The following is a 26,323-nucleotide window of genomic DNA, read 5'->3' as shown; positions in this document are numbered from 1 at the left end:
GTGGAGGTTAGGTCTCATTTCTGTGACCAACTTAATTAGTCCCCATCCCTCATTCTCTCTAGCGTGTGTGTGTGTGTGTGTGTGTGTGTGTGTGTGTGTGTGTTTAGGATGTGGAGGCATGCCTGAGGGAGAAAGAGAGCAACTAAATCGGCTCTGCATAAACATGAAATAAACAAATACAGTACAAGCACACGGTGGTAAAGGCGTCATATGCCCGTGCTTTGACCTCTAGCTCACATTTCGGCTAATGTAACATCTTTCACTTCCATTCACTTCACCCCCCCTGAAACGGTTTGGAGCCCCCCCCCCCCCCCCTGGAGAGGGCCGCCTCCCCGCTTTGAAAACCTGCGCTATGAAAGGATCAAGAACCACACACGGAGGGCTCTTCGGGCCACCGACCATCTGATGCGTTCAAGTTTGTGAAACTTGCGACGGGGAAAAACCCTTTTCAAGCATCAAAGCTTGACGAGTTAAAGGTTGAGGGTTAAAAAACGATTTACATGCTGATTATGGATGCAGTAGCAGGGAAAGGATCAGAAAAGAGAGGAAGCACACTGGAAATCATGTGCTGATTACTGATCACACACCCTGACTGTGAAGCACACACTCAATCACACACATCCTCCACTTTAGAATCGTACAGATGGAGTTACACACACGTTTTGATGCAGCCGTCGCATCCCACATCACACACTTACATGGCAGAAAACACACATAACCCCTGGTCTGTATCAGCCTGCAGCGGAGGCCCTCGCCTCCACCTACGGCCACATTGTTTGCTCAGACTCCAATGACCGCAGTTCAAAGCACGCCTCTTGCTTCCCTCTGCAGTGCACCACTCTCTGACCCCGTGCCCACACAGGAGCTGTGATCTGAAATAACACAAACAAACGCTTTGTTCTCTGCAGAGTGAAGCCCGCTCGATATCGAAAAGAGAGAGGGGAAGGAGTGGAAACCTCCCAGGGAAATGTGTTTTTCTTCTTGAAGGCACAAACATGAGTGTGCGTCAGAGAGCATGCAAAGAGAATATGTGCATGCTGATGAAGTTAGGGAATCTTTATGGTGGCTTAAAGCGGCAGCTGGAGCAGTAAACATTTCTATACTGGAAAGGTAGTGTGTGTAGAATCCAGAATTTAATGTCTTTATGGGCGTCTGAGTTTGTGTAGCGAGCTGTCAGGTTTATGTCTTTATCATTGGCTGGTTGTGGAAACACCTCCATTAGCAATCATTAGCTCCAAACATCAAGCAAGAAAGCTGCAAACTGAGTGCGTAGGTGTGCAGAGCCACAAGTACAAAGAGCATGAGAGATGCAGACAGAAGATGGGAGAACTCCTCTTCTCCTTTTGAATTGTATAAAGCACAAGCAGGAAGTTTGTCACTGACATTGGATTTAGCATCTTGTTAGTAAACCATATTCAATTTGATTTAATGTAAAACAATAACAGATGTATGTCTAATTAAGGAGACGGGAGCAGAGAGACAATCTCATTTGGAGTAGATCTCCCAAACTTGAGATGTCTCTCCCACAAGTTTCCTCTTTAAATTGGACTCATGTTCTATGTACTCTTGGTTAATTAAGGCTCTTTTTAAAAATGGATGAGTGAGATTCAAGCTGCTCAGCTTTTTACTTTTTAGCAGAGAAATTCACTAATGAGTGGTTTGCAGAAATCTACACATTTCCAAAGGGATTCCCGCTGTGTCTAAAAACTTTTCCTTCCCACTCGCTCGCTCAACAACATTAGCAGCACACCACAAAGCAGGTTCATGTGTTCTCTCATTATGTCAGCAGGTGACATTGATCGTTGCGTAACAGAAACGCTCGGCTCAGAGAATTTTGTCAGCTTTAAAGTGCCGACGAACCCATCGGCCACCCACGCAGGAGTTTCCACTTACCTTGCTTGGTTAGACCCGTGTGGGTGTGAATTGACTTCTTTACTCTCACATGCTCCGTTAAGGCCGTGACACGCCAAGCCAACGTTGGCTAATGTCTGGCTGTCGGTCTTGTTTTTGCGTCGTGTCCTACGCTTTTGCCATTTTTCGGCGAAATAACTCCCTCTGATTGGCTGTTCAGCTTCAGCAAATCAGTGCACGAGAAGCGAGGTAAGCAAACAAACGACTTAAGTCAAGTGCACACACACATATCTCCGTGATCCTCCACTAATATCCACGGCGAGTCCCTCCCTAGCAAGCTAGCCACTTCATGGGAACTTCATGATTCATGAGTTTGTCCAAAAATTTGTTTACGACCAAATACCTGCAAAGCTAATACGATGCTAAGTGCTAATTAGGATAATGTTAGCATGCTAACACACTAAACTACGATGGTGAACATGGTGAACGCTACATCTGCTTAACATCAGCATGTTAGCATTGTCATTGTGAGCGCGTTAGCCTGCTGACGTTAGCATGTAGCTCTGTGAGGCTCCGACAGAAGTTATGATTTCAAAGAACGATAACTAGGTAGCGTTCTGCCTTCATATCATTCTCTAGCTGTGTAAACATTTATCTATTTGACTTTCGTACACACAGCCTGCAGTTGCTCCCAAATTCCTTCACATGTGTATGATGACTAAATGTTGAAGGTAGCAGGAGGATATGTTTTGTACAGTCTGTGTGTTTTACCTTGATAGATTCCACACTCTACGCCTACGGCCTGGCAGAAGACCTTTTGTTTTTGCTCCTTTTTGCTATAATAGGGTAATGAGAAATACACAGCACGCAGAGAGAGTGTCAGAGAGATGACAGAGCCTGTCTCACTTTCATTAAACCTCACACAGACCTGTCTTCACCCGCAGATAAAAGAGCAGAGGAAGGAGACGGGAGGATAATTGGAACAGCATCATATGCAAATACTTAGCCATTTAGAGGATTCAGGGGTGTTTGTGTGTGTGTGTGTGTGTGTGTGTGTGTGGTGGGTGGTGAGGCTTGTGTGCATCTGTACGTGTGGGTTTGTGGGAGTGTGTGTTTTAATGCAAGTTGTTTTTTTTGGGTCTGTGTGTCTTCTCCCCAAGCGGTTGATGTCACTCAGTAGCCGAGCGGAGGAGCATCTCCGGTTTCCTGAGCTCACAAAGAAAATAACGGCCGCTCTGTTGAAGCACTCCATTCTCCCAGCAGCCTGCAGAGACCAGGAGATCCCTCGCCCCGCTCATTATCAGCTCCTCTTTTTCTCTCTTATTTCAATCTCCCTCACACACACACACACACACACACACACACACACACACACACACACACACACACACACACACACACACACACACATACACATAATATAATCCCCTCCGTCTCCATCCCACTTGTTCTCTCACCTCCACACTGACTGCACTCCCAGTTTCTCTTGAATCCTCTAACAGAATTTCCCTTCTGTTGCCAAAGATGCTGGAAAAAAACGATTAAAAAAACATAAAGTTGGCAAAAGAAACTCATCAAAGGGCGACACAAGCGAAGATCAAAGTGTAAATACATCACCTTTTCCCTCACGCCATCTCTCATCTTCTCCCTGCGATTTCTCTGACACCTCTGACTTCAAAATTATGATTCAAAACAAGAAGATGTGTTGCCTACTGAATGTGAAGGGGACTGCATCTTTCATCAAGGAGGGGGCACGGGGTTCTGTGGCCTTGTTTCAATAATGCAACAGTCTAAAGCATCCATACATCATGCAGAGGATTCATCTTCGCTTCACTTCAACTCCACTCCCTGAACTCATCCCTGCAAAACTGACCTTCACTGGATTCCCATTCTTGTGCCAACTTTCAAGCGGGCGGAAGTAGGTTGCGCCTGGCGTTGCTAAGCCGCCAGCTACACATATCTTTGTCATGTAACATCTCCATCTAACTGCTTAGCGTAGCTTTTGTTTTAGCAGATTGATATTTATGGGAGAAGGGAGAGAGATCTGTGATTGGTTGTTCCTCGTGTCTTCCACTCGTTTCAAATGCCGACGATGAAATTGAGGGTAAAAATCTTTTTTGTTTGACTAATGTCCCCCTCTTCAGCACAGTGATTTCTCCGGATTGCAAAAGCAGGAAACTTGATCCTCGGATAAAAGCACGAGGTTATTGGGTTATCGAACAGAGGGACAGAGAGCTGGTGGTGGTGGTGGTTGATGATGTGGAGGAGGAGGGGGTGGGGGTGAGGCGGTGGTCCTAACTGGATTTCAAAAACAAATGACCGGTTACAAGAGGAGGGAGAGGAGGGAGTAATCTGAACCCTCCCTTACTTTGCATTCACATTAAAGAACTACTCACTGCTACTTCTACCCCCCACAACACACACACACACACACACACACACACACACACACACACACACACACACACACACACACACACTCCTCACTCTCCTGAAAGACAGCTTTCAGAATTGGATTACCAGCTCTGAATGGGGTCGGTTCCCCTCCGCTGGGTTTCGTCTCCATCCCCTGCCGGGGGACTAGTGGTCCACACACACACACACACACACACACACACACGCACGCACGCACGCACACACATACACATACACACACACACACCAGTCCTCCCTAATTGGTGGGCTGTGCCCTCATTACATGTCCAAATATATGCATGTGCTGCTATTGTCTCTCCCCAAAGACTCCCTCTTTGAATGCGAATTGAAAGAGCGCACCATGCTGTGTGTGTGTGTGTGTGTGTGTGTGTGTGTGTGTGTGTGTGTGTGTGTGTGTGTGTGTGTGTGTGTGTGTGTGTGTGTGTGTGTGTGTGTGTGTGTGTGCGCATCGTGATCCCAGCTGCAGATGTGTCCTTGATAGCGGTGAACTTGAATCTCAATCTGACCCTATTCTTATCTGGGAGGGGGGTTCGGAGACAAAGCTTCATACTCTCTATGGGGACGCCCTGCACACTCTTTAACACACACACACACACACACACACACGCAGGTGAGCTCAGTGGGAGCTCGGAGAAGGAGATCTGGTGTCTTGTTATCTGCTGCAGGCTGTTGCTCTTCTCTGCTTCTCGCTGATAAATGCTTTGGAATAATTACCTTAAAATATTCAAGCACAAGTGAGTAAAACAGGAGAACCACTTTGCAAAAAACACAATTATGTTCCATCCAAACCACAAGCTGTGGCGGCGAGGGAGCCCAAACTCTACATGAGCTTCATTTTTGGTCATGTAAAATCCAGAACAGCTGTTTCCTGCTCTAAATATTGGTGAATCTCCAGACAGGAATCTATAACTATCTATGTATTTAAGCCTATAAAGCTTTAAGGAAGCTTGCTTGGCCATTCATATTATAATAATACAGGGTTTGGCTAATTATAGTAGAGAAAAGGTGTCAGAATCCTTTGCATTTAATTTGCTCTATCTCGTCAGCTGTCCTTCTGCACATATAACATGTTCCAGAAGTATATGCATGTTCTGTTATGCATCCATCCATCCGTCAATCATCCAGCCTCTCATCGTTTCACAGACATTTGCACATAGCGGAGGAGGGATTAGTCAGACAGAGGTGTGATCGTCACGCCTGTCACCCCCCCCCCCCCCCCCCCCACCCCCCAATAAAAAAGACACTTAACCATATTCTCTCTCACATTCTCGCCTCCTTCCTTTTCACACTTTCACACTTTCACACTCCCGCTCGTTTCCTCCCTCTACCTGTGTCTGTCTGTAAGATGACCCGATGGTGCTTATGTAATGCAGAGGCAAAGATCGGAGGAGTGGAGGTGGAGTGTTTATGTGCATGTATGTACAGAAGAAAGGGGAGACCCAGGGGAGGGGGGGGGGGGTGTGTGTGGGATGTTAATGTGTGAGAGAACAGCTGTGGATCGTTTTCATATCGGTGACTGTTCCCTCCGAGGATTGAAATGTGTCTGACGGACAACAACATGAACACAAGTCCTCTTTGCTTTCTCTCGATGCCAAAGTATATCAACCTTTGTCCCCCCTTTGTCTCCCCAAATCTTCAGGTTTGATTTCACCTCTCTGTGTGCTTCAGGCTCCGTGATGACTGCGTGGCGAGCGAGACGACAGCTGCAGGAGATCTGGAGACATCAGCTGACGTGCGGCGTCTCCAACAGATGTTGGTGTCAGAACAGTTTTATGAAGTGTCTGTTCCAGTGGATGGGTTTTGATCTGGGAGTTCTCCCTGTCCCCTTTCTGCTTGTTCTCCTTCTGTCTTTCTTTAACACACACACACACACACACACACACACACGTATACACACAGAACAAACACTCTACAGCATGTTGCTGCATATGGCATTTAAATAACACTAAGATTTTAATTATTAACATTAATGACGATCGTTTTCTGTGCCAAAAATCTAAATGTGTTTAGTTTCTCGCTCTGTTTTGCTCTTTAGATAAACCTCTGAAACAACATTTAGAGCATCTGGAAGCATCAAACAGCATCGATTAATAACGTGACTTTTGGGTTGGTGGCTTTTTTAATAAAAGAATACTGTAATCGGCAGAATTTAATGAAATTAACAAAGAAAATTGGATTTTTAGTGATGTTTAGTATATAGTATTTATAGTTAATGGCCTAAATAGAGTGCAGATCTCCAACTGACTGAATCTGTCATCATGGTTTGGTCACTTGGAGGTGAGCTTGTTAGAAAAGTTACTACAAACATATGATTTATATTTCATTTGATTGAATCCTTCTAATCTCCATCCTGCTTCCTTTATTAACTCAGTTTGAGGCGTTGAACTCTGAGAGGTGCTAAAGAGTATGTTCAATCCTTTCTAAACACATGAGCATTGTTAACTTATTACACGAGGAGCTGATGTAAAGCCTGCTTTTCATAACATGTTCTTATAAAAGGGTTAAATGTCATTTGTGCAATCAGCTTTTAAACTCTAAAGAAACCGACCTGCTCGACAGTATTTCATGTCGTGCCACAAAGCACACAGAAGAGAAGCATAACCCACAGTGTACTGTATGTATACATGCACATACACATGCAGAGCTGTGCACATCCACACACGTGACATGATATGACACACTTATCACATCACACTATTTGTTATAACATTTCTTCTATTGGCTCTTTGAGAGTCAATTCAGCAGTAATGTGTTAATAATCAAATATTAAAGATTAGAAAGGATTGCACCAAAGACATATGACCATGCCTGACTGAGACACACACACTGTTCTACCCTGATGCATGATTGTAAAGTGTAATTAAGCAGCTCACATGCCTTGTGTATCCTGTCTGCTTGGCAAACGCTCTCCCTTCTCACTCTGAGCAGCACTTTCATGCTGCTTTCTGACTAGACTGAGGATTTACGCTTGTCAAATCCAGCCTGGTGTAACTCTTCCAGCCCCCCCTCTCTCTCTCTCCTCCAGTACACACTCCTCGTTTGGCTCTGACTCTGTGACTCAGCCGTCCGTTTCTGAGTCCAGGGGACGTGAACGAGGTGTCAGCTCGACCGCGCCGCTGATCCGTGCAGCGGAGGACTGATCTGTGATGAAGGGAGGCAAGCAAACAGACAGAGGAATACACAGGCTGCAGAGGACATGGACGACCAAGTCAGCTCTTCTGCCTGTCGTCATATGCTGCCAGGCCCCCGAGCATTGTGGGAAATGTGCATGGGAGTGTGTGGATGCAGACTCATACTTCTTTTCATTGTTTGAGCATTGGAAGGTTTCAAAGTTGCTCCTGTGTCACATTATTATGACTTTTCTCTTCAAATGTTTGGCTTCACGCCCAGTTCTTCCCTTTTGTTTCCCCTCAGGTTGCTTTGAGTTGGGAGAGATCATCTTATTCCACTCTGTCGCAGTCGTAGCATATGTATATGTATACTTTGTTTTCATGACTTCCCCATTCTCTCACATTTAAATCTTCTAGATGTCTTGAGCGTCATGTTTTATACATTCCTCCAGAATGCAGCCTCACTTAATTGGCGTCTTGGGAAACTTTCAAAGTAAAGTTCGGTGAGTTTGAACAACGTTTGGCGGAGCAGCTTGTATCGACTCATCAGTGGGTCAGTAGCGTCGAAAACACTGCTGCAGAATAAATTACACATATTTGCATAGAAATGATAGGAAACACATAATCGTGTATTTCCTGTGTGGTTTGGTTGGATTTAAATGCACATTTAAGATGTGGGATATTACCCTCTGTGTACTCAAACAGAGATACTGCTATTGATTTATGAATTGGATCAAGTGTTTGGCACTGCTGGATGTAAATGTAGATTTTTGTGTATTGTGCTTCGGGGGCTGTGTTTGTGTTCTTGTTTTTCACTTGTGGGACATCCCTCAGGAGCGTTCTTTGTGGTTTATGTTTATGTTTGGTTAATATTAATGCATTGTGTTGTTACATGGTGGAGGGTTGTCAAATTAAGTCATTCATAAAGTTAAATCTACACCTCTCTGAAACTGATACGTTAGTGTGTTAGCCTGCATTAGATGTAACTACCCAAAGCAACTGAGGGTAGTTGTGATGTCACAAAGGTGTGTGTGTGTGCTCGATAGGTGAACACTTCAATGTCAAATCTGCACAAAATGAACATTTAGCAATGCATTTTTTAATTCAACTTCAACTGCAATGAAGGTGGAAGTTTAAAAAGATGAGCACACACACTCTTATACAGTTACAAACACTTCTATGAGCTGTCCATCCTCACCTTGAGAGAGGTCCGAACCGCAACGCACACGCCTGTCTCCATGACCGCCCCACAGCATATGATATGAGCCAGTTTGTGACATGATCACACACGCACACACACACACACACACACACACACACACACCATGTATCTTACATGAGCAGTGTCCGTGTCTCTGCTCATTTCTCTCTCTGTGAGTCAGAGATGCTTTGCACAGCGTTAAGTCCACAACACATCACTTCCATTTTAGTTCAAACTCTGAACGGCTGTGGGCGTAGAGAGAGAGAGAGGGGGGGGGGGGGAGGGAGAGAGAGCAAGAGGGCAGAGACATAACTTGCGTGTGTGTATGCGTGTGTGCTCCAATTAATTAGCATTAGCTCGGCTCTGTTGGTTTCCGAGGTTGCCGCAGATTGCCACACTAGTGGTTTTTCCACTCAGTGGACGGAGGAGCTGGCCCACAGTGATCTGGCATGTGAAAGATGCTGGAGAGAGGGAGCTATCCTAACGTGGCAAACACCCAGGACAGAAACACTGAGAGCCACACAACATCCCAAGCCGAGTTTCCTCCCCTGAAGGTGTCCAGCGGACCGCAGCTTGAGAAGATGGGACTTTAAAAAAGCACCCGCCCTGACCTTGATGATGTTTTGTTGTGCCAGTCAGAAAGCAGTTATTCGTATTAGAAAGGCACAGGGAATGTTTGTGCACATTAAATGGGAAATGCTACAGTATATTAGTTTTGCTATATGATATATCAAGTTGGGGCTGCACACTGTCATTTTGAGTCTTTGCAATTTAGCCCCGAAATACGTCAATACGAGAAGGTCTGCAGGACCACGGGGGACACTGAGGTCACGTCTGTATTGTTAGGCCTGGTGGTGGCATGTCTGTCTGTCTGCTGGTAGTTCCCCCCCCCCCCCCCTGACATTAATGGTCCCCAGAGGAGAACTCCTACAGACGTTGGTGATCCTCTGACTTTTCCTTTAGCACCATCATCGGAAAGATTAAAGTAATGGAGATTTGTTCATCTCGTAGTCGTGGAACAAATCAGATATGGAATTGATCTGCAGATGCTCCAGACTGGCTGGTTTTTTTTATCCGATTACAGGAAATACCTTCTGGAACCGAAGCAACTCTTCCGTGAAGAAGAGTGAGGAGTCAGCAGTCAATGACGGTATTAAACACTCAATAAAAGACGTTTTTCAAAATGTTTTAAATCGCTGCAACCGCAAGAAGTCCTTGAGCCACGCAGTCATGAATTAGCACAAACAGGATCCGTCTGATTGGTGCAGCAGTACAGGACAGACGCACAGCAACCGATTGTCCCACAGGCTGATGACCTGGCAGAGACAGGAAAAAAGAAATCTACTCAAACGATGAAGGAAAACACGAGGACTGTAAACTCACACATGCCAGCCCTCAGTTTGTAAGTGTCGTTGTCATCATTTTCAAAACGGCAGGATTTCACAGTTACACTCATCATCTGCAAGGACGAGTCCAGAGAGGCATGAAGATGACGAGAACACAAGTCTTACTGGGAACCAATTGAATTAAAGAGGAACGACTGTGGCCATATAGGATGCATGGCGGCGGGCCAGAGAACGCTGATGATGCAATGGCAGACAACAGACATCTGGAGCTGGCAGAGCTCCAACAAACACTGCATTTAGAAAAACTAACGAGGACGAATGTGCGTAAGTAGGGACGTTAGCCTGTTTTAAATTTAATCCGATCATAAAAGAGATTATGTAGCGGGAGATTAGCATAAGAACAGAAAGGAAGAATCAAGTTTTAAGTCTGAATCACAATAAATATACGGACAAAAGTATATGGACACCCATATGTGGCTGTTGGGCTTCATTTTTCACAAGATTTCTAAACCAGGCCTGTAGGAATGTTCTGCCAGAGTCAGCTGTGCAAGAATAAGAAATACACAGCTACAGAACACACACATTAGGAACATAGGGAGAGTTATTCAGGTCCAAAGCCAAAGTCTTTTGAGGCAGGATTTCAGTAGTGGGGGCATAATGACTGCCACACTGCTGTAAAGGTATGGTCAATCCTAAAGTAAAGTGTGTGTGTGTGTGTGTGTGTGTGTGTGTGTGTGTGTGTGTGTGTGTGTGTGTGTGTGTGTGTGTGTGTGTGTGTCCTCTTTAAACTCGAGTTTTTGGCACAGGGCAAAAAAAGGATGCAATGCAAATGCAATGAATTTAGTTTATATGTTTTATTATCATTTATTATTAAAGTTTGTTCAAAATAACTGATTGGTCCTCACGCATAATGAAATAGAGCTCCTAAACCTTCCACTATTAAGTTCCCCTTCTTCCTAAACGTGGCCTGTGGCGCCCTCCAGCGAGCAGAAGCGGAAGCACACATTCTCACCTGTATAACATTTTCTTTTTTTTAATGATGGATGGTGCAGTCCAAAAATAGCCATAAAAAAAAAAAAGACCGTGCGTCAAAGTCCAGTTCCGGTTGCGTCTGACAGCTTTCCCATGGTCAAAGTGTGAGAGGATTGTGATATTTATAATTAAAACGCCACACTAGATGAATACAAAATGATTCAATTAGCATTTAAAGACCCTGAGCTGTTGAGCTGTTGTATATAAGTGTTTTATGTAATGGAGGATATAAAAAGAATGATGATTTTAGTAGCTTTAGAATACTTTTGCATTTATATATGATATTTTCTAGCATATTAACCTGTAGAGCTTTAAAATTATATGTATTTATAATGTTTATTTAATGTAGATTATCCTCATTGTGTTTGTATACGTTATGGTATCACAGTAACATATGAATTTAAGACATCTGCATCGTATTTAGAAAAATAAAGACAAATCTTAAAGGATTATTATACCGGAAACGCCCTGTTTTTCTTTTCCTAATTGTCAAAAGTGGTTTTACTGATAAAAGTATCATTTTTCAGTGTTCTTAATATATTTGGTGAGTGTGTGTCAGAGTAAGGGAGGGGGGGCACACACACACACAATGTCTCTGCTGTGACTGTGTATCACTTCAGATGCTCAGACAGAATTAAAAATGCGCTCCTCCGCCTTGTCACTGGTGTTGTGCGCATTTTCTTGACAAGCCCGTGTTCCCACAGCATGTTGCTCGGACTCAGAGGCTCAGCACTGTCTTCATACATAACCATTAAAACTCTCTCGGACGCCTAATTAGGCAGCAGACCACGCACAGCGCCGCTGCAGCACCTGTTCCCACCTTCACAGAGAAGGTAAGTTCTTTTTCAAGCGGAATTATTTTTAAAGAGAGCGACTGGTTGTCATGCTTAAAAAAAAAAAAAAAATGCATCGAGAGTTCCTGGAGAGTTTGCACATGCAGGCTGGCTGCAGGCTGCACAATCTGTATTAATATGTTCTCCTCCCTTTGAAGGTCTCTTTCAATTCTCAAGTTCAAAGCACGTTGGCGTGTGTTGTTTAACGTAGTTTCCGGTCGGCAGGGGACGTCTTGGTAAACAATGCTGCTCGGTGATTCATGCATATGTGTCCCTTTGACATTCTGCCAATTAATCAATTAGTGATCTGGACAATCGTAGTGTGCTACTCAGGTATGGCTGTGAGTCACTCCGGCTCAGTGCAGCCTGTCCAAAGCCACAATAGTGATTCATTTAATGATAAGAGAAGTTTTCATCCTTCAGAAATGAAAGATTAGTGATATTCTAATTGTTTCAGACTGGCATTGAAGTCTATGTGTACTGCTAGGTTGTCATAGAAGCTGCTGATCTCAATACATGAACTGACAAGTGGCTTTCTTTTACATTTAAGAGAGGAATTTTTGAAACGCAGGTTTTTCTAGAGAAGACAAAATCCTTATAGTTTGATTCTTTGCATGCTCGAGGAGAGATTCGGTGTTCCCCCAGCTGATGTTTCAACCTGAATCCAGCACCCATGAGAGCTGACATCTGTTATTAACATTTAGACGTGAACTATTGTCATTTATGTGCCTGTGCTTCTGCCAAAACTGCACCTTTTAGCAGCCGGAACAATGTCCAATCAGCCACTCAGACTATTATTTTTTGAGTATCTTGATCTCTTGTCTCCCCTCTGAGGGCAAAGTGAATGTAATCTCACACCATTGGACTGTTACATAACTTTAAAACTGAAGTGCCATCCTGCCTGCGTAGGAGTGGATGTGATGTTCCCACTTCCTTGCTGTTGTTTTGCTCGTTAATTCTGAGAGGCACATTACTGTAAGTGGCGTTTTGTGACTTAACATGACTGCTGATTTGTGTTTCTTTTTGTTTTTTATTCAGATGAGCAGGGCTGATTGCTTTACAAGTTGTCGCTTTGATTATGCAGCCTACCTACACGAAGTCTGTGATCGTTGAATGTGGAATTACATGTTCATTTTACAGGTGGCATGATGAAATGTGTGTGTATATGTGTGTGTGTGTGTGTGTGTGTGTGTGTGTGTAAGGGGGGCTGCATTCTGCCCTGTGTTGTGTAGGAGGGGTGTGATCACAGTGTGCCCGAACATGACGCTCAGAGTTTGTTGGACAGAGTTCAGTCCTTTTGCTGAGCAGTCTGTCCTGCTGCTGCTGCTGGAAGTGGTGTGCAGACAGACACGTTACAGTAACCTGACTCATGTATGTGGCCCGGCTTCCCCCATCGCTGCTTCAGGAACTGTGTCATCGTCATGCATAACACACAGGAACCGGCGATGAAAATGAGTCCTGTCGCAAAAAATGTCCACCATTTTGAAAAAGTCTGGCAGCTACTCGGATAAAACGATGGCTGGTATCCAAGAAAAACTCCTGACTGTGAAGGGTTTCAGTTGTCATGACAAAGTCGACTAATTACAAACAAATACTGAGAAGGTGCGTCCTCTGAAAGACCTCAAAAGCGTAAAAGTTTCCTGCGTATTTGTGAATTACACATAATGCAATTGTGTTGCATAAACGTAAGTTATAAAATAGTATCCGAGTCCACAGATAAGACATGATATCACTATGGAGGCGTTGTCCCGGCCACACTACTGATACAATGTGGAGGTTACCGCAGGATCTTTGAGATGCACATGCTTAAGTAAAGGTTACAGGTTTTTTGTTATAGCACTGCTGATGATTTGTATCTTAACAAAATCCACTTTTGTGTGGGCTACTACGACTAAATCAACAATGTGACATCAAGCGGAGATGTTTGAGCATGGCTACAATGATCCAACAATATAGTATCATATCATATATTATGAAATGTGTCCATTTTTTTTAAACATTCAAAAGAGTCATTGAAAGAACTTGAAAAAGAGAAGTGTGACTCGGCCCCCCTCCCTCCCCGCAGCTTCAGAGAGTATTAATGCAGGCTTTTGTCCTCTTGTGGTCACTCTAACACAATCTGAAAATGGAGGATGAAAGTGATCCCTCATTGTCATTGTCAAGACTACGCTCTGCAAACGAGAGTGCAATAAAGACGTTTAGAAAGATCCACAAAAAAGTCGAAGTGTCGTGGGTAAATCAAGAGTTTTTACACCCCAAGTTTGATTTAGAGATGATAAATACTTGACCCTAAAGATATTAAAGTAGGTCTCGAAGGGCAATTAAACTGGAGATTAACATAAAGTCTTGGACACCTGTGCTGCCTACTTAAAACATCCCTAACAAAACTTTTAAAAACACTTTTTCATGAGATATTGTTCACACTCACTTAATGAAAACCTCTGACATTACCTAACAGTCCTTTACAAAAATAACATTTGTATGAAGTGCTGCTCATGCCGTCATTAGTCACACTGTGAATCCCACATCCAGAGGTCAGAACACATCAGGAAATGCAGGATATGTGATGTTAAAACATTTTTTTAAGTGCTTGCATTAATTATTTTAGTCCTAAGAAATATTAACATTCCTCCGTCACATATTTCTTTTATAAATGTGAATGTTTTTCCAAGCAATTGAGTCTGGTATTCAGCTTCCACTCTTGTTTTTATTAAAAAATAAGTGTGAAAACTGCCAGCTTGGTGAGACTTTTGCAGTTGTTTTGTCTTTTGAGAAGTGACAGTAACAAGTGACAGCATCTTGGAAAAAGTTTCCACAGTAGACGGGTGGATAGATTGGTACTAGATTGTTATTCTGGGAAGTTTCCCAGGCTTATTATGAGAAAATGTTGATTTCAAAACTCAACACTAGATTGGATGACCTGTTCAGATGGATGGATTTGGCATTGCAAGTCAAGTGCAGCCTTCACAAAAAGCTCAAAAACATGGTGAGAAAAACAAGACTGTACAGACTGTGATTGACAGACAGTTTCTACACCTGTTAGTGGAAGACAATTAACACCATTTACAGTGTTATTAGTTCATAGAGTTTGATGATATCATGTCATTCCCAGTACAGCTCCACCCGGAGCAGAGGTCTAATTAGACACAGAGACTGAAAACATCTGCGTGGGATTTTAAAAGCTTGATCATTAACATTTAAAGGGACAGTGTCTACGATTTTGCGGCATCTCGCTTTGCGGTTGAAGATTTCAACCAACTGAATACGCCTCTGCTCACCCGTCCCTTTACAAGACTGCAGTAACGAGTGCAAAACCGTGTTAATGTTGTGATATCTTTCACGAGGCCATCCTTACCATAACACTACTTTATGGCGAAATTCAGGCGCCGGCTGTTGTTAGCGCAGTTTTTACAAGCGTGTCAGAGAACTATGACCTTCAGGTAACGAAGACTCGCTCCCTATGTAGATATAAATGGGCTCATTATAAGGTAACGAAACCCCAACTTTCCTTAGTTTCAGGTGACTATAATGAAAACATAGTTATACATAGTATAATACATTTCTGCTAATAGATCACCCTATATACGCTGGCCCTTTAAGTAATTATGAATTATTCCACTAATGTCCCTTTCCCATTATAATGTCCCCAGTTTAGGCAAGTATTAAAATTATTTTAAAATGACAATGCCACAAAAACAAAATGAACCTTATGAAACTAAATATCTATTTGATATACCGGTAGAAAACGTGTGTATGTTATTACCTGCAGGGACTGGTGTTGGCCACTTGGATACAGCAGAAACAAACGGTCAACACTGACATCGCTTTCTAAGTTAATATGGCTAACGTGTTAGCAGTTGCTTATTTACACATACAGCAGTTAGGGAGCAACAATATCATTCATATGGAGTCGTGTTTGTGGACACCTGATGAATGTAAGTGTATGTAGTGTGAATGTAACTCCTGAGGGAAATATCTGCCTCTAGCTCCGTCGTGTCGTTAGCTTGTAGCTAACTTTGCCGTTAGCTCGTAGCTAACTTTGCCGCTAGCTCGTAGCTAACTTTGCCGTTAGCTTGTAGCTAACTTTGCCGCTAGCTCGTAGCTAACTTTGCCGTTAGCGCGTAGCTAACTTTGCCGTTAGCTTGTAGCTAACTTTGCCGTTTGATGCTGCGCAGGTAGCGTACAGTTGGTTTTTAGAGATTTTTTGTTGACAAAAACTGTCAATAATGGTGGTAATGGTGAAGTTATGGGCCAGAATAACAACCTGTGAGCTAAAAGCATGTTAAAAGATGCTAAAACACTTGGATGAGTTAGCTAACTGCGTCAGGCATCTCTGTGGGTTTGTCACTATCACCCTTTACCTCATTACACAGGCCTAGTAATTTAATACATAATTAAAATATTGAGAATAGCAATAATTATAGCACCTTTCTAATTATTCAAAAGGCTTAACATTTTGTTTGCAGAAAGATTAGACAATCCCTGTTCAAGTGAAGATACTACCGCTAGGTGGCGCCAAATACAGAAATGTTGAAATTGTACATAGTGGTTTCACTATTAAGATAGTTTTCATATGTGAAGTTAAAATAGAGATAATGTACAACTAACCGGAGCCAGAAACAGGTTTATTGCTAAGTAGAAAATAGACATTATCAATTAAAAATGTATAAACAATGTGTGAGAGAGCTGTGCAGTGTTTAAAAGCAAGTTTGAAAATAATATGAGCTAATTGAAACTTAACTCAGGGTAGGGCTGTGTGGTAACTTAATATTATTGCTCATCAAATTTCACCAAAACATTATATTGATTTCATGTACGTATACTGTTAAAAAGCAATCGATTCAGAGTAGTTATTCGACAAATCTAATAAATACTTTGTAGTCCATTCATGGAGAAATATGAGACAGATTTTATGACATCATGATCGATACGCTATAGGTTCTCTCTCTCTCTGTCTTTTACACACACACACACACACACACACACACACACACACACACACACACACACCACTGGTCTGACAGAACTATTTGTGATAATGCCCCTTCTGAATCACCGCACCAGTTAACTGATATGCTTCTAAAATTATGATTATTCACAGTTATGCTAACGTCTTCTCTCCTACAGTCCCAGTGTTACTTCTGACTCACGCTAATGCCTTTGTACAACTTCATCACACACACACACACACGCAAACAAACACGCACTCAGTAACACACAGCTCTCACTTCCTTGTCACTGGCCTCGAGTGCCATCGCTACGGCGCTTTTACAGCAGGCATCAAAACGGACACCTGTCATCAGTCAGCAGGCCTCCTGTGCCCACTGTTGCCCCCTGTGGATACTTATAGCCCACTGCAATTATGTTGTTCCATTAGTCATCCTACGCATGCACTGATGGGCTGCTGGCTATACTTAGCCAACGTCATGGTCACTCTTATGCAAAATGGGAGATTTTACAGTTTGATGCTTGTGGTTGGCGTCAAACACGATGAATAATAAGTACACAGTTGTTGTTTTGTTGCCTTTTTGGCAAAGTCTGCAGTGTTGTTTATGAGGAAACAACCACTGCTCCTTAATGTGTGGTTAACTATTAACATCGCAGAGAATGATGTTAGAATACCAAAAGGCCACTACTTTAACAGATTGCCTGCATAAAAGCTCCAAAGTTCTGTTACTGAAGCTAGTTTAACCAAGTCTAGTCAGGAGACTTTGGCTCTTTATGGTGGATAATTGTAAAACACAAAAACTGGCGCAGTAGTTGGAGAGTCTCCAAACCCATTACTGAGGAATGAAACCTGTCATGGTTGAAAATGCATAATTTGAACAACTTCTACACCAATGCTGCCTTCTTTGCTGTAGTAAAAGTTGCCTGTTGCCTCCGCAGTGACTCCTGCAGTGTTCACAGTGTGTACACATACTTTAGTTTGTGACTGGACTGCAAAAGTTTAAGTAAAGGTTGCAGTTTACGTCCCACTGGAAGTGTCAGTGGTGAAATGTCTGTGTGTATTTTACATTTTAAAAGTTATGGTTTTTCACAGATTTTAATATAAATTGAATTTGAGTCGTTTGCCACCCCAGGAAATACACCCTGACAGTAAAGTAAAAGCTGGAAAGTATTGAGATTGTTGATTTTGTAAGAGCTAAATAGTGCAAACATGTAGATGTGACACTATAGCATGTTGGGATCATGGAAAGTATGAAAAACGTGTGGATTACAGCATCATGTGCGTGAGCAAGAGCTATGAAACTTACTGCTCAAAAAGACGAAAGATGTATTCAGAATATACTAAGAAACATAATCTGGAATCTACAAGAGAACCAAATTGCTGGTTGTTTGATTATATACGATTGTGTCTTGTACTGTTCTGTTTTCCATTAGTTTGTGTTTTGTCCCCCTTGAAAACGATGATGCATCTCGAGGGGTTTATCCTGACATAATACATTTCTGACAATATAGAAATATCAAAATAAGAAAACTCATTTCCAGTATGCGCTTGGCTATCTGCCTGCTTATCAAACTCTCCAGATGGAAATACCGTATGTAGGATGGGACAACGAGCAAAGTGCACGACATCGCTGTCTGTTTGCAGTATCAATGCCGTTACATGTTTGTTGGCTGAATTCGAGGAGAGACGCCTCTAGTGTTTCACCTTGGACGATAAAGAGACGGTGTGTGGCGGCATCATTTCAGTGTCGAGGGAGTGGGAGATGTTGTGGAGGATTGAGTTTCCTCCTCATCCTCCCTCTGCGGCTGTCTCTGCACTCATTTACTCACGTTTTGTGTTGCTGTGGATAACTGGCCAAATGTGATGAGCAGTGCCGTAATGATCAGAAATAATCTTTGAAGAGGCAGAGATACTGTAATGGCAAATTTCCAACGTTCCTATTCTTATGCCATCTACACAGGTAGGTGTGTGGGCTCTTACGCAGATGGAGCTTCCGGTTGTAGTTATGGATGGTTGTCGGTCGGATGTCTGTTGCTGTTCCGGTTGAGTAGCTGGTTCGGTTGTAGGTTATCACTGATCTATCACTGCTTCGTTCGGGTCGCTCACTGCTGAGAACTGTTTGCTCTCTCTGCCTGTGTCCTATCACCCATTTCCTGTCACCTGTGCACCCTTATATAGTGACAGCCTAGTGCATTTTATCACCGCCACCAAGTGTCCAAAATAATATTGCAAGAGACCAGAATGCAATGCAGCTAGATGTTGTTTTGTATGTAAAGGGCAGTTTTTCCTTCCCTGGATCCCTACGCTCTTTTGCTCCTACTATCTCTATCATTATGGCTACATCCACCTACACGAAATACTTAGCTGAATACAAGTTCATGTGCATGTGGAGGCTGCTGATTTGCTTATTTGATATCATTTAACTTCAAATGTATGTAGATCTTATTGCTTTACTGCTGATCGTTTTTTTTTTACTTTCCAAAAAAGCAGCCACTGTTTTCCGTTTAATTAAGTATCGTATTTAAAAGTCTAGTCGCCGTGTAAGTAGTACAAAAATGTAACTTCGTAATTAGACGTGAGGTCTCCAATAGGACAAAAAGATTACGAACAACTCTTCAGGTTACGCTTCTGCTATTTTATCTACAGCTGATGGTTTATGAGCACTTAACAAGATGCATGTAAGTAAGTTAAAATTAGTATGAAGATAAGTTAAACCCGTAAGGCTGGTTTCCCTTCTCTAAGCACCTTTCAAGAATGTGAAGTTGCACGAGAACCCTCCACTGCACTTCATGCACCGCCTCGCTCTGCATGAGAGTCCTTCACCTTGCAGACACGGAGCTGTAGGTGGTTCTCCTTGCAACACGTGACACGACAAAGCTGTCGTCAGTGAACATCTGGAGGTGGCACAAAGTGTCGAGATTCTTCGAGTGAGGTTGAACGCATTGATTCCTCGGGGGCGCCACTGTGTTTATCTGTAACCAGATGGGGCATTGGTCTGGAGGTGGACAAATCTGGACACCATGATGTACCAGGCTGAGCTTCCTGGTGAGCAGCTGCTCACTGTCAGTGATCTCTTTCATCCTACACTGTTCTCCTGAAAATCCTCTCTTTTGTTTTTTTTTTATCATCCTCCTCTTCAGCTTCATTGAGGTCAATTTAACTTCCGATTCACCTCCCGCCCTGAAAGCCTTCCTTTTTTGTCTTAAATCCCTTCTAGTCAAGGATTTGTCATGTGAAAAATTGTGTATATATCAGATTAACGGATGTATGACATTGATTGAGGAAGGCGGATGCAGATTATATAAGGATGGGCCACAGACTTTAGAGTTGTTTAGCCTCTTTTTGGTCTTCTTTGTGGTTGTTTTGGTCTTCTTGTAGTTGTTTTGTGTCTTTATATAGTTGGTTTATGTTTCTTTGTGGTCATCTCTTCCTGGTTGGTACGTGTCTGAGTGACATTTTGGTCAGGAGAGCCCCTGACACTCTGGGCCCCCGGGTCTGTGTCCTGTAAGCCCGTTCAGTAATCATCCATGCTGGTGAGGTTTTCAGCGTAAATCCTATTTAATAAAATGTTTGTACCAACACCTTTTGAAAATCTACAGTTATTCAGCACTGATACCAATAGCCCCTGCTATGTTTTCTCAGATCTGCTAAAATGGTATTCAATATGTGTTTGAGTCACTGCATCAATCCGTCCGTCATCACTCGCTCAGCCAGCATGTTGGTCAGTCCTCCTGTCCAGTTTTGCATCTCTTTCTAAATCTCTCATCTCTTCTGCAAAAAGGTGTAAACTAGTCAGCTTTTCTGTGACTGTCAGTCAACATTTGCACAATAAAATCGGATGTTGCTTTTCCAAAACACCCATTAGCTGCCTGCTGGTTTTTGGCACCGTAAATGCTCACTCCAGATGTGTCTGTACAAGCCCATTCCCCTTCTACTTAGCCTGTCTCCCAGAAGAGATAACGTAATTTAGGGTTTTCTGAAACTCCACTTTCCTCTAGAACTCCCCACAGTCTCCTTTTCTTCCTTCTACTCCCTACATCCCCCTTCAGACAAGTGTTGGCCCAACTGTCTTTTCATCTACTTGTTAAGTCCTCAGTGCGTTCAGCAGCATCAGACTTTCTGGTTTATCCCGCTGGGCTCCTGGCCGCCGCCGCTGCTGCAGCTGTCGCCGCTGCTGCAGCCGCCGCCGCTGCTGCTGCTGCCCTCAGGTGCAAAAACACCTTGTTAGATATACAGTGTATGTCTCCTGCTTATTACACTTCCAGTCTGCCAGCTTGAACTTCAGCGCTGCAGGCCCACTGAAGTTGTCATTTCCTTGCCCAGCTTTAATTTTCAGTGCCGGCTTTTCTTGTCTCTTTTCATCATTTTCTCTTTCTCTTCTGTTTCTCGCTCTCTGTGTGGCTCTCTTTCTCTGAGGGAATTACATAAGTCTTCCTGTGTGTGTGGGCAGCATTGCATTTTATGTAAGGCGGACATGGAAATGGCTAGCGAAAACACAAGGGTCTTGCTCACAGTTTTTTTTCCCCTCTCTCGCTCTCTGCTTGTGTGTGCGGTTGGGTCATTGGACTGTGGCTCTGCGTGGTGGTTGGCTTCAGATGACACAATGAGGCGACTCTGCAGGCCCACTCAGACTCACACTAACATATTATTTGTTGAAGCGCACCTGGAAATAAAACATATTTGATGTCTTGTACTTGTTGACTTGTAGTGCTCATGTGAAGTGTGTCTGTTTGGAAGAGAGGGATGTCTCAAGTGTTGCAGATAAAACACTCGTTTATTTGCCTTGGTTACTGTTGCTACTAATGTCTCGAACAACTAGTGTTAGCGAAGGCTAATGCTAAATCATGAGTTGGTTAAAAGCTCCAGGTAATGCTTTTCCTAAATATGCAGACATTTGTAATGTATGTATCGCTGCTTCTCATGTATTACACTCGAGGTAACCATCAGGTACCTGAGTTGAAAAGTTCTGCACGAGTTTCCTTTTAAAGCTGCCAGAACAACCCCGTGATGTTTCTGTAACACGGCTCCTTGGATTGATGTCTGCTGTACTTGAATCCTAACTCCTCTAATGCTATTTACCGGTAACTGCTAATGAGTGCAGATTGGTGCACGGATAACTGGTTTCCCCTAGAGGAGGGGAGAGTTATGCAATAAGTGGCAGGAGGTGATGAAAAATGGGAAAAACTCAAGTGTGTTGAATGAAAACAATATTCATAATGCTTCATCTGATACCTCAGGCTGCTGCATCTGATTTCGGAGCAGCACATTTATTGCTCGAAAATGCACTTTGGTCGCTCTGCTGTGAGAGGAAGTGGCAAAAAGAATATTAAATATTAATGACATCATTTTATTATTTACTTAAATAGTTGATGGGGGGGGGGGGGGGGGAATAATTACAGTAATAAAACACAAAATCACATGTTTGCATGTCTGTGCGTGCACATCTCCAACTTCACTGAGTGGGAATGCCTGGTAGGATGTGTAGGCCCAGGTTGCTATGGTAACCATCTGCTGCTACGCTCACAAGTGTTCGCCGGCAGCCCACACAATGTGACATCCAGCAGCAAGCTAATCAGAGAGGGTGAGAGAGAGAGGAGAGAGGGAGAGAGAGAGGGAGAGAGGAGAGAGAGAGAGAGAGGAGAGAGAGAGAGAGAGAGAGAGAGAGAGAGAGAGGAGAGAGAGAGGGAGAGAGGGAGAGGGAGAGGAGAGAGAGAGAGAGAGACTTAAAAAAAAAAAACATAAATAAACGTTGACAAAAATAGTCTTTGTTTGTGATATAAAACTAAATATCTTCCTTTTTTAACTGTTAAAAAAAAAGACATCAACATTAAATCTGACATTTTTACTTAACCTAGATCTGACACAAATCAGATTTGTGTTAATGCCGTCACAGTCTGATTGGATTTCATGAACCATGCAACAAAGCTCCAGAGTCAAACAATTATGCGGTATGCGTCTTAACCATTAACCCTATGCCTCTTCTTCTCATAATAATAAAAACATATATATATACATACAGTATATTGATGGCACCCCCTGGCCATCACCTACAACATGTCATTCAAAGAGACACAAAAGGAGAAGCGTAACTACAGAAAGAGGCTAAACAACCATAATGTCTGAGTGAGAGGTGGTGGGGCCTTTTGTATGTCTGTGCCCAGGGGCCTGTTGCCTCACAATCCGCCCGTGATGAGTATATTATATAACAAAGTAGTGTTTCTATCCACTTTTTTCCTCTCCAGCCCACCACATTTCAAATATCTGGGGCCTGATCTCAATAATAAATGCATGCGGTGTGAATGTGTGTATGTATAAGCAGCTACATGTGTGTCTCTTCACCTGTACGCCACTCTACAGTACGCACACAAGTTTGTACTCTGTAAGTACACTTGTGTAGTTTCACTTCATCTTTAAGGGGCACGGTCTGGTCACAACTCTGGACAAACTTCACTTTTATAATATATACTTTACTCACTGCTGCATAAAGACAACTCATTGACAAAAAGGAAGTATGACTAACAAAAGTCTGATGGTTGGGATGTGATGTGTTTCAGATGCAGGAGATGGGCGGTACCCATCGAGGCTCTCAGCGGGTCTTCAGCGTCCTGGATCGTCTGCTGCTCACACATCCTGTGTGGCTGCAGCTGTCACTCAACCAAGACTCTGCCGTCTACATCCTGCTCAGGGAGCCTGTTGGGGTTCGGACAAGTCAATCATATTAACCGTTTAAAACATGTCATTTAAACTATTATTTTGTTCTCAACAACTACAGCTTCTCTGAGGCTTTGACAGCATACCAGTAGCTAATATTTATGTGATATAGTAACAACATATTCATTGTTTTACCTTGCTATTATTCTGACTTAACATTGCTTTTTGCGCCATCTGTGCCTCCTCCAGAGAAATCTGTGACAAGAACAAATACTTTTTAACATCCCTGTGCTTTATCTTTTCGTCTCCGTGGTGGCTGCTGGTGCTCGCAGACCTTTTTGGTGCGTAAATGCAGCTCCAGCCTGAGGAAGGTGCTGTGTTTGAGAGTAACAGCGGACAAAAGTGCCTCCTCTGTTAAGGAGTGCTTCATCTGTGAGGAGGACTCCAGTGAGTATAAAACAAGCTCGATTTGCATGTGTCATGCACCTGCGAGCAATCCACACAACACTACATTTCCCGTTTGTGGTGCGTGTGCAGCTCCTACTCTTTACTGGGTGAAGTTGTTTTGGCACAGAGAGGATAAATCAAATCCTACAGATTATTTGCAGTCGCCATATTTCCTGTTAGATTCGATCAAGTCTCCCACGGCCTCCACAGCTGTCAATCAAACTCTGTCTCTTCTCTAACCAGCGTTCGCCTTGGATAGCTCAGCGCTCACCTTCCCTGACCTGTGTCGACTGGTGGCCTTCTACTGTATCAGCAGGTGATGTATTATTGTAATTAAAACACAGTATGGCCAAAAGTATATGGATTGAACCCCAAACCTTCATTCTAATGATGGGAAATCCTAATGCTACAGCACACAATGATATATGAGGTTTTAGTGTGTTTACAAATGTATGATAACAGTTCAGGCCCTTTCCTGTTACAACATGACCCCAGTGTACAAAGTGAGGTCCATAAAGAAATTGTTTTCCCACTTTGGTGTTTAAGAATGTAACAGAGTCCTGACCAGGCGGCAACCTCCAGGCCTAAAATAATGTAAGCCGATGCAGAGTGCCTTCAACTTGCATTCTCTCTCATATCCACCAGGGGGAGACACAACTGGTTGCCAAAAAATAGTCAGATTGTATAGAAGTCTATGAGAAAATTACCCTACTTTCGTGTAATTTCCAGGCCCTGTTGCATAACATCAGAGGTTAACCTTGTCGCTGAATGCCAGGTTCCAAAGTTTTGTAACGCCTTCCTAGAGATGTGCAACCGTCACATGTGGATGTCTACATTTAGAGTGCACCTGATGTCATTCAGCAAACAAGCTCGAGAAATCTCATGGCCACACACATTTATTTATTTTGCAGAGATGTGTTGCCCTTCCCGCTGCAGCTACCAGAGGCCATCGCTAAAGCCACAACACACAGGCAGCTGGAGGCCATCTCGCACATGGGGCAAGGTACAGTGATCGAAGACCTCTCGTTGTTTTCAAACTAAGCTTACTGAGCACTTTACTCTGTCACTTTCAAAAGCAGCTAACAAAAGACACATTACTTACAGTATGAAGTAAACATACTTGCTAAACATCAGTACGTTAGCATTGACATTGTGAGCATGGCAGCATGTTGACGTTAGCATTTAGCTCAAAGCAATCAAATGCTAGCCTCCCAGCGCTGCTAGCATGTAGACTCTTCGTCACTCTTTATGCTGCTTTCACATTTCCCACCAAATACCAAAAGCATACCAACACATATTTATTTAAGTTTCATACCTTCTCTGTGAAGATGACTACATTGCAGCATTGGATACTGTGAAGATACAAGTTCCTCTGTAATGACGGCTCCTCAGCAACGTATTGCAAATGTGAGAAAGTAAAGGGAGAAGTGACTAAAGTAGTGACTGCCAGCTTGCATCTATTTTAACATGATAACATGTTCTGAGCAGCAGCAGAGAGCGAGGCGTCACTTCAAGATGGCTCAAATCTACTCGAGTAAGACACAGTATGTGTCACTGACTGCAGCTCAGAGATAAAACGCTGTTTCTCACCAGGGTTCAGATACATTTACATTTTACAGTGCATATTTTATTGCCTGTGTGTGTTTTGTTTGACACAATGCTATCTCCAATAGTTCTCACGTGAGTTATGTAGCCTGGAAGAGGAAAATAAAGGCTCTATGTGTAGCATTTCAACACAAGTGAGAAATGACAACCTGATTTTGAAATATTTGCACAATTGCTACAAACAAACTAGTAAAAGAACAGGTGTGTACTCTCTGTACTCTCTGGACTAGACTTCTGGAGCACACCGACTGCTTCAGAGATTCAAAACGGACCGGTGGACCCGGTTGTATCGGCCAGCAGCAGCCAGGTTCAGCTGGAACGATGTACCCTGCTGACCCTGGGGAGACCAGGCAAACTCTGCTTCATCAACCCGCTCTTCCTACAGCTGGAGGTTAGCAAGGTTAGTCGTGAAGGTTTCTCTGAGACCATCTCTAATCCGTCCTCCTGTATGACTGCTACTGTTCACAGTTCAAGAAGCTACTGGCTCTTTGAAGGACTGAATCCACTTTGTCCCTTTCTACAGCAGCCACAACTCATTCACCACAGTGCCTCCAATAAACGGCACCGCTTCAAGCGCAGCATGCGGCTCCGGCTCTCAGAGTCCTCCATGAATCTGTCCCTGGAGGGGATCGGCTCCTACTCGCCTCCCTCTTCCTTGGAGCTGCCCGGCGGGTCAGAGAGGCTGCAGAAGGGCGACACTAACCCACAGAGAAGAATTCACCCTGGGGCGGGAGTCCTGCGGAGAACCCCCGCCGTATCACCGGGTTCTGCAGAGGAAGAGGACACGACGTCTGTCTTTGTGCCACAAGTACTGCGTGTTAGCGTCTTTATTTTTACAGTTAGGACATTTAGAATATCATCTT

At 43.3% G+C, this 26,323-nt stretch overlaps 1 protein-coding gene across 4 annotated transcripts in view; it reads left to right on the top strand.

Annotated features, from left to right (window-relative positions):
- The first annotated feature begins 6,018 nt into the window (after positions 1-6,018).
- Positions 6,019-26,323, top strand: part of rin1b (Ras and Rab interactor 1b) — a 28,874-nt gene continuing 8,569 nt past the window's right edge. The window contains exons 1-7 of one of the 4 annotated variants that reach the window (XM_029455269.1): positions 6,019-6,039; positions 23,312-23,455; positions 23,741-23,855; positions 24,099-24,171; positions 24,767-24,858; positions 25,691-25,860; positions 25,984-26,277. In XM_029455269.1, coding sequence (XP_029311129.1) covers positions 23,312-23,455; positions 23,741-23,855; positions 24,099-24,171; positions 24,767-24,858; positions 25,691-25,860; positions 25,984-26,277 — 888 coding nt within the window. In that variant the 5' untranslated portion in view covers positions 6,019-6,039. Of the gene's footprint in view, positions 6,040-11,611; positions 11,810-15,638; positions 15,745-23,311; positions 23,456-23,740; positions 23,856-24,098; positions 24,172-24,766; positions 24,859-25,690; positions 25,861-25,983; positions 26,278-26,323 lie in introns of those variants that run through there. The other 3 variants (XM_029455267.1, XM_029455266.1, XM_029455270.1) reach the window with 3 other exon arrangements.

Source organism: Cottoperca gobio, chromosome 18 (genome assembly GCF_900634415.1).
Source record: "Cottoperca gobio chromosome 18, fCotGob3.1, whole genome shotgun sequence".
In the NCBI taxonomy this organism is placed as follows: domain Eukaryota; kingdom Metazoa; phylum Chordata; class Actinopteri; order Perciformes; family Bovichtidae; genus Cottoperca; species Cottoperca gobio.
Note: the sequence above shows the minus strand (reverse complement) of the source record. Positions and strands in the feature narration are given on the sequence as shown.